The sequence below is a fragment of the Poecilia formosa genome, unplaced genomic scaffold, assembly GCF_000485575.1.
Source record: "Poecilia formosa unplaced genomic scaffold, Poecilia_formosa-5.1.2 Scaffold2244, whole genome shotgun sequence".
Taxonomy (NCBI): domain Eukaryota; kingdom Metazoa; phylum Chordata; class Actinopteri; order Cyprinodontiformes; family Poeciliidae; genus Poecilia; species Poecilia formosa.
In genome coordinates this window covers 1-8,697 of record NW_006802183.1, presented here as the reverse complement: position 1 = coordinate 8,697, position 8,697 = coordinate 1, and the positions used below count along the sequence as shown (strand labels likewise).

Below are 8,697 nucleotides of genomic sequence, written 5' to 3'. Positions count from 1 at the left end.
TCTAATCCTGGAGATGTTCTTCAGGTGATAGAAGGCCGACTTTGTGACTGTCTTAATGTGGCTCTGAAGGTTCAGGTCAGAGTCCATCACTACTCCCAGGTTTCGGGCCTGATCGCTGGTTTTAAGTTGTAATAAATGAAGCTGTGCATTGATTCTAGTTCGCTCCTCTTTAGGTCCAAAGATAACTTTAGTTTTGTTTCTGTTCAGCTGGAGAAAATCTTTATCTTTAGATGATGTACTGCTGTTAGAGATAGCCTACATTTTTAATTATTTACCAGCAATACGGCAGATGTATGGTTATTTAAGTTAAGCAAAAAAAAATGTAGTTAATCATGAATTAATGGGAGGTAAAGTATATTTTTAAGTAGGGCTTGGCTGATTTAGATGATTATGAGTATAAACTTGTTTTCTTTGCACTATTTGAGGTTTGAAAGTGTCGACCGTTTTTGTTATTTAGACCATTTCTCATTTTCTACTAATAAATACTAAACTTTTGCTTGGAATTTCAGAAACATGTCAGTAGTTTGTAGAATAAAAGAACAACGTTCATTTTACTCAAACATATACCTATAAAGAGTAAAATCAGAGAAACTGATCATTTTAAATGGTCTCTTCATTTTTTTCAGAGCTGTATATTTAGATTTTATGAAACACAAAAACAAAGTTCTTTATTCTAAAAGAGAACACTTTTGTAACAACTCGGTCGAACTTTCAGTACAACTCTTTCAAGAAAAGTGAAGTTTAGAAATCCAGTTCAGTCTCAATGTTGAACACATCACTCTTCCCTCATAAATGTTTAAATATTATAGTTTAAAAAAACAACAACAATCCATCTGCTTGTATTTCCATTTGATGGTGTTAGTCTTTCTCATTCGGCACGAGAACCACTGATAATTTTGCGGACATAAACACCTGTCCTTGTTTGGCCTGGATAAACAAAAGATAAGAAGAAAATAGTTGAAAACAAATTGTGTTTCTAAGTGAACTACTATGATTTATGTGGAAACTTTATGCAAGCTCAGAGCATGATCAGGATTGTTCTTACTGCATCGCTCAAGTACTGAAATGTTAACAATATAGACTTTGCTGCTAAAACAATCTTCCACTTTCAGCTCTTCAAGCCTCTTTAACTATCACTGAAGGCACAAATGTGCTTGATTGCGTTTTTGAGGTAAGTTTCTTGCCTCTAACACCACATTTCTAAACATCTGTAACCCCGATTACACTAAAGTTAACGCCATCAAGGGTTTAGCTGTCACATTCCGAGGTCCTGAGCTTCTTGAGGTGCCTGAACGCTGCATGAGCCGTCCGCAATCTGCAAACGTTTGGTTCGGTTTCCGTTTCTCCGCCGTCCCTGGCCTATCCCATCCCACAGGCCTTCTCTACGTCAGCCACAGTCTTTGGAGCGCCACTGGACAGAATCAGAGGTGCTCCCTTTTCCCGGATCACCACGTCGTCCTCGATCCTGACTCCGAGGCCGCGGAAATGCTCCGGCGCCTGGTCGTTGTCCTCACAGATGTACAGCCCTGTGGCGAGGAAAACGATTAGGAAACGTCTTTTATCTTGTCACACGCACAGAGGCGTAAATATTTTGGGATATTCTGACCCCATCACAAAATTAAATGCATCCATTTTTAATTTCATGTCAAATGTTCGTCTTTTCATCGGAATCTAATAAGAAAAATCTGCACTGAGCCCAGCTTTTATTGGCCCGCCAGAATAAAATCCGGTTCAAGAATTCAATGAAGTTTGTAATGTCGCAAAAAGAAGCTGGAAGCTTCAAGTCGTGTTAAAACGGTTTCGAGTTGTTTAGCAATGTGCAGTTGAGGTTCAGATGTACCTGGTTCTATAGTGATGACCATTCCAGGCTGGAGAGGCTGAGAACGGGACAAGTCGGGGGTGTCGTGGACGTCCATGCCCAGATAATGGCCGACATGGTGGGGACAGAACCTCCTCGCAGCCTGGGTTCAAGACAAAATCAAGATTTCTACTCTATGTAAAAATAAAGAAATAAAATAATACCACCGTGCTGTAAGCCACGTAAGACTGAAACGATTAATCGGATTAATTGTGATTAATCGAACATTGAAATAATTGTCAACTAATTTAGTGATGCATTAATCGCTAACTGGAGTAAAAGTGGCCATTTGCTGAGAGATCAACATATTCAGTGCTGCTATAAACCAAAACTGTACAAAAAAATCAACACATTTGTGTTTAAGATAAAAAAAGAAATACTCAGATTAATCTATTGATCGCCTTTTGCTTTCCAGTTACTTTTTAGTTGACAATGCATCCTTTGCTACAAATCATTAAAGGAATGCTACGTTATTCCATTTTAGGCAAGAAAATATTTATTTATTTTTATTTAAAAAAATGAATTGAATTACTTGTTTACTTACATCGTTTAATGTATTTCAAATAATTAAATATGAAAAATCTTCAGAATTTGACCATTTTAATCCGATTAGTCGATTAATCGTCAGGATAGTCGATATAATATAAAAGTCATGTCATCCGTTCACCCCAGCATGTTTTTCCAGAACCTGACAGTTTAATGGATTAACAGCTTTACGCAGAAATAGGTTTCCCACTAACCACATCTGGCAAGTGCAGCTTATTGATCTGTGAGGTTCAATTCCCACAGATTAGAGCACTACCATGGTCAAATGCTAATGTTCAAAATCAAGTTTGTTTAGTATTAATTAGACCTGAAACTGCTCTAAAAACTATCCCTGACCGGTCGGATCTGATATTCTCCCTGGTATTTTACCTTCAGAGCATCAGCGTCACTGGTGTCGGCCCTCAGGATGCCGAGGCGCCTCAGCTGGCGTCCCAGCAGAGCCAGCATGGAGCTGTAGATGTGGTCCAGACTGACGCCGGGGGAGCAGAGGGACAAGCAGGAGCGCTGCACCTCCAGGACGGCCTCGTACAGCTCGGCCTGGGCGGCGCTGAATCTGGCAGCAGGACAGTGGGACGAACGCAACGCTGCAGTGAGTCTGCCACTCCTCAGGGAACAAAACTTCAAAACGCTCGCTCAGTTCAAAGTACCAAACTGGAGACGTCAACGGTACAGTTGATATTTTTCAACATTTAGTGGATTTTATCTCTGCATCTCCCATTTCAGAGGTGTCTTGCCAAACTATTTCAAATCTTTGGTTCTTCTGTGAGCTAATCGGTCAAACTTACTGCCCGTTCACCGGCCACGTCCGGGTGATGTCGCTGACGTAACCAAAGTACTCGCAGCCTCCGTCGAGAAGAACCAATTCACCGTCCTGATGAAAGACACAGGGAGGAGAAACTTACAGAATATAAACTTACAGCATTGTTAGCATTACCCAAATCATTTATGTTTGCTATACTAGTCCTATTTTAGCCACAACTCTACTAATTACAACCAGCATAATTTCCTAAAGTCTTCGCTGCAGCTCAAAGTAGTGGTTACCTTGACGATCTGGTTGTTGTTGATGTAGTGCAGCGTGTTTGCTCGATTTCCTCCGGCGACCACGGGGGGGTAGGCCAGGAAGTTGGCACCGTGGATCCGGTTCTCAAAATCAAACTGGAAAAAGAAATAATAGATGAAGAAGAAGACATATGTTAGGTTTACACTGAGGTGAAAATGCGTTCTCCCCCTTGCGCTTCTGTTTTTTGCTTTTTATTCTTTTTACATAAGTGATATCGTATATTACCGTTAATTGCAATAATATCTGGGACAATTAATCGTCCAGCATAATTTACTATCGTGTCAGGTTTGAGCAGAAGCACTATGGAAACAACAGAGGTCATCAAATCTAAAACCTACCTTAGCGAAAAGGACCGACTCGTCCACGTCTCCCTGTGACAACGCCATCGTCCTCCTAAATGCCTGAAGGAAAACAACGTTAACTGGTGTTTTAGCCAGAGAAAATGCACCGAATCTGAGAAAACAAAACAAACAAAAACACTGTAACACCTTGAAGATGAAACCACTGACACACCTGCGCTGTGATCCGACCCGCCTCTTGCATAAGCGACACCTCTGCGGGGCTCTTGATGGCACGGAGAGAGTGGATGAGGGGCCTGAGCGAACGCGGGGCGGGACCCGCCTCCAGCGTGGGGAGAACGTGAGTCTGGTGGAGCCGAGAGTGGGCCGGCTGAGAGGAGTCATACCAGAGCTGGGTGCCTGAAGGAGGTAAGAGGACCAAAAAAATTAAAAAAATTAAAAATTAAGGTTCAAATTTTAAAAGGGGAAGTATTATGTGTTTTCCAGCCACATAAGACTATTTCATAGCACAACCAACTAACTATTTTAACTTACGTTGTTAATAAAATGCTATCTATGACAAATATGACTTAAAAGAAATTTGACTTTATGATTTAATGTCTTGAAATTGTGCCTCTGTCTCTTTAACAGCATTTTTACAAGCTGGGACGTAGCTCGTATAACAAATGCGCAGCTCCACCAGGTGTCTGCTGACTGTTGCTGGCTAGTCTGAAGGAGCTGAAAGGGGCAGAGGGCTGCTCTGTGAGGTGGGAGCTTAGAAACTGCAGCTCCAGGGAGGAGCTTTGTCCTCGAAGGTGGGGCTAGGATACACCCAGGCTTTTTGCACCGACTGGTTGCCATGGAGATTAAAGGATTTCTCAAACATGGGTGAAAGAATCAAAGCAATGTTTTTGACGAGGGAATGACATTATAACATGATGTAAAGCTAAAAAAACTCAATTTTATATTTCTTTTCCTTTCAAAAAGATAAGAAATTACAAATACAGCATGTTCGAGTGTGGCAGGCTAAAGAGAGCTAGAGTGTACAATTATAAGGTTACTGTAGCTTTAAGAAAGGTGTGGAGTCATTCAGAGCCACTCTGCTCTTATATTCACTCACCTTTAAGGCTCTTTAAAACTAGACCCAGCTCCTCCGTACTGTGAACTCTCTCTATGCCCGTCAAAGCGGCTGCCCCGTCCCTTCCCGCCCGTGGACCGTCCCACAGTTCCCTCCCCGGATCCCTGCGGGGGACAAACAAGATGGCCTGGTCCGGTCGAGTCCTCCCGTAAAGAACCAAGGCACTGTCGGGTTCCAAGAAGCCGGTGAGGTAGAGGAAATCCTGAGAAACATGAGGCAGACAGCCATGGAGCAGACGGGACGTACGGGAACGATGGCGTCATCAGAAGCTGAAGGAATGACAAACCTGGTTCTGGTGGAAGGGGTAAGGGATGTCGTTGGTCATGTAGCGTATCGGGTGGGATAAAACGACGGCCACGTGGTTCCCAGAGGAGGCAGGAGGTCCCAGCTTGTCCGTGTGGGCCTCAATGAGCAGGGCCAGCTTCTGCCTGCGGAGCTCGAACTCTGTCTGGGTTAAGCCTGGGGTCACTTCACCTGAGGAGCAGAGAGAGCAGAAATCCCAACTGGCTCAAGCATCTTTGGTTGACACGATTAAGTATCCGAGGGTTGAGAGCGGCTACATTCAAGGATAAAAGACACTCACCATGTTTGACGAGGTGAGGGTGAGTGAACGGACTGGGCTGGCCGAGGTACCGGGGTGGGACAGTCTTTGGTTTCAGATCTCCAGGTTTCACAGAAATATGGCGGCACCATGCGCAACCTGCAGAAAACACAACGCAAATCAACAATGTTTAGCGGCAAAAATGTTTCCAGTTCGCATCTTCTGGTAACCAACGTTTATTTTAGAAATGGATAATTCTATTCTGACGATTAATCGATTATTTTGAAGATTAATCGATGAATCAGATAAAAAAAGAAATGGTCCATTTTGAAGGTTTTTCAATTAACTACAAGCATTTTTTATACAATTTCTGGAATACATTAAAAGATGTAGATAAGCAAATAATTCAATTTACTTTTTAAATAATAAAGTGAACATTTTCTTGCCTAAAATGCAACAACATAGCATTACTTTAACATACGCATCATCATTTGTAGCAAAGGATGCATCTGCAGCTAAAAACTACTTTCAGTATTGTGATAAACCCATTAATAACTGCATAACAAAAGGTGCTTCATAGGAGTTTCTACATAATTTGAGCCAGGCAAAGCTAAAACTGCCACCTGAGGACTTCTGGGTTTAACATATTTACAGACAAATGGGTTTTTTTAATTATTATTTTTTAAATGCAACATGTATTTTTATTTTTATAATGTTTTGGCTCTATTATGACAGAGTGTGTTGTTTTTTTGGCAAATGTCCTTTTATGAGTCTCCATACTCCAGCTAACGACTAATTGATTGCTAAATTAGTCAATAATCAGTCACTCACGATTAATCCGATTAATCGTTCAGCCCTGTGGTAGACTCTTACAAAATAGTTAGGCAATGATTAACAAGGCTCATACAAGGTTAAAGAACCTAAACGGTAAATATTATTTCACCCCCGAACTAAAATGAGGAAAGAACTTAAAGTGAGTAAATGAATCTTTCCCCAAAAGCCTACACACAAATACCCGCTTACGATAAGGTGGATATTTTGAGTGTTTTTCAAATGTATTCACAGTAGAAAGCCAAGAAGTCACCTTTATGTAAATGTTCACAGCTTTGCAGGCAGTGTAGGAACCCTGAAAATGGAGATCACACTAAATATCCCCTTCCAGAGAGAGGTAAATGTTTGCTGAAGTTATCCCTAAGTTTCACTTATTTGCATTTTTCCCCTATATATACAAAACTGATATTCCTGACTTTGAGTTTAGTTGCTCTTGCTGTCAGATTAGTGAGACGAACAATAATAATAAGTGATATGACGACCCACCTCCAGCTCGGGTCCGCCGCGGCAGCAGCCTGACGGCAGACCGCGTGAAGCTGCAGGCAGGGGACAACATTACTAAAGCTGCTGCTGCTGCTGCTGCTGGAGGACACCGAGGACCACTCACAGCATGACGTCCTGCCGAGGACAGAAGGGAGTCAAAAATAGACAAGAAACAAGAAGTTACATCTAAACACACAACGGCAGCATTTGGGATTTATCTAACTTACCGTCAAAACTCCTTTAAAGCATCAGTTATGCAGTGGATGACAGTAGCCTTAGCTAGCTCGCTGCTTTTCTAGCCACATTCATTCTCTTTGTGGAATTGCTGCCCTGAGTTTGGTTTGTCAGGCTCGGAGAACGCTTATACCAAAAGCCATTTGCGAAGCTGCTGTTGAATCATATTTTGAAATAATATTTTAACATTAACTACCATTTTCCCCATAACTTAAGGACCATCACATTCATTGACACAGGCATTTGTGTCATTTTCTCTCCAACTCTCATTAGATGTCATTTTTGCCCAGTTTTTTCCCTTATTGTTAAATCATAACTACTGTCTGACTGGTATCATCTATTGTCAATCTTCTTAAGATACGTGCTCTGATCTGAGATCCCCCAGAATAAGCTGTAAATGTTGCTGGGAAGAGGGATGTCACCCTTGTGATCTGATTTTGGAGAAGTGAAAGACTTGCTTCTTACCTTTTACTTACTACTCTTTTTTTTTTAAAAGGGGAAGCTCACACAAAGCCAAAATTCTCATTTTATGTTGATATTTTTCATAACTAAATGAATCAACATCCCGCCATTCTGATTCCTTTAGAAAGCGACGGTCTTGTTTCAAAGTTTAATCAAAATCAAATGTCACATACAGAAAATAGTTGGCTGGTGTGGGTGTGTTTCTAATGTTTTGTTCACAGCAATACTTGTTTAGGAGATAAAACACACACACACACACTATGTTTTTTTCACATATTACACATATTTCTTGTTCGTGACGTAATTAATTTTTATCAAAGACGTTGTCAACGTCAGCCTATGAAATCTGCCTGACAAACTCTGAAGAGGGAAAAATTTGACCCATTGGTTTCGGTCTGTCCGACTTCTCGCCTGAATGAAACACCGGAGCGACGCCACCTCCAGCGAAGCAGACTGTTGGTGGCGATAAAAAAAATAATAATAAAAAAACCCGACTGCAACCTTCTTCTGCAGCGCGTCTTCTTTTCTCCAAACATTTTCAGACAGGTATGTTTACTTTTATTTTCTCGAAAGCATGCAAATACTGACTTTCATTCACCAACGCTGCATATCGCAGCGTTGTGTTCATGCGTCAAAGGGTCAGCGTCACGCACTGATCCACATTTCCAGAAAGTTCTCGCTTTCAGCTGTTGTAATATTTATTTAAGTTGTTCTAAATGTATTTGTTTTGGGACCTCCGTTGTGTCTGTTCTCTTGGTTTGACTAAATTGTTTGTTGAATAAACTAGCCAGAGCTCGTAGCTGACGTTCATTACGTGCCAGCATGCTAGCACTGCCTAGCTTATCGCGGAGGGTATTAACAGCTCAGCACATAAACAAAGCCCCACTTGGCTGAGTTGTTGGCTGTCTTTCATTCTGCCTCCAGGCCGCGCGCAGCGCTCCGTCTGCTGGACCTTGACGCGCCAGCATGGACCCACGAAAAGTGACAGAGCTGAAGGGCTTCGTGCAGATGTGCGAGTCCAATCCGGGGATCCTGCACCTTCCGGAGATGGGATTCTTCCGCAGCTGGCTGCAGAGGTCAGGATCTCTGAAGCATAAACGCTGATCGAGCCTACCAGGGATTTACTGCTTATGAGATCAGTAGATCAGATGCAATTATTTTTGTTTTAGTCCTCGGCAATATTTTAAGTCTTTAACGTTCTGCGGGCTGACCACGTGCTCTGACCCGCCCACCATCCAGTATAAACCAGTAGCCATTTGTGTCTCC

General features: G+C 41.9%; 1 protein-coding gene and 1 long non-coding RNA gene across 2 annotated transcripts; one reads left to right on the top strand and one right to left on the bottom strand.

Moving 5' to 3' along the window:
* Positions 1–635: 635 nt before the first annotated feature.
* LOC103133090 (probable Xaa-Pro aminopeptidase 3) lies at positions 636–7,146 on the bottom strand. The gene is made up of 12 exons (XM_007544851.2): positions 6,963–7,146; positions 6,739–6,870; positions 5,464–5,580; positions 5,167–5,354; positions 4,863–5,082; positions 3,978–4,162; positions 3,803–3,865; positions 3,446–3,559; positions 3,190–3,275; positions 2,774–2,957; positions 1,841–1,961; positions 636–1,526 (listed from the first exon to the last, which is right to left on the bottom strand). Exons 2-12 carry the CDS (start codon positions 6,806–6,808, stop codon positions 1,360–1,362), a joined length of 1,515 nt encoding a protein of 504 aa, XP_007544913.1. The 5' UTR covers positions 6,809–6,870; positions 6,963–7,146; the 3' UTR covers positions 636–1,359.
* Positions 7,147–7,799: 653 nt separating this feature from the next.
* LOC103133089 (uncharacterized) lies at positions 7,800–8,499 on the top strand. The gene is made up of 2 exons (XR_475687.2): positions 7,800–7,977; positions 8,356–8,499. It is a non-coding gene; the product is annotated as an uncharacterized LOC103133089 (long non-coding RNA).
* The last annotated feature ends 198 nt before the right edge of the window (positions 8,500–8,697 follow it).

Bases quoted from the DNA above. Each gene is read 5' to 3' on its own strand.
- LOC103133090 (XM_007544851.2), bottom strand. From the start codon at position 6,808: ATGTTGTCCCCTGCCTGCAGCTTCACGCGGTCTGCCGTCAGGCTGCTG. The intron at 4,163-4,862 runs GTGAGTGAATAT...TACCTCCTTCAG, and splicing joins AGTTTTAAAGAGCCTTAAAG to GCACCCAGCTCTGGTATGAC. The intron at 3,866-3,977 runs GTGTGTCAGTGG...GTTTTCCTTCAG, and splicing joins CGGGTCGGATCACAGCGCAG to GCATTTAGGAGGACGATGGC.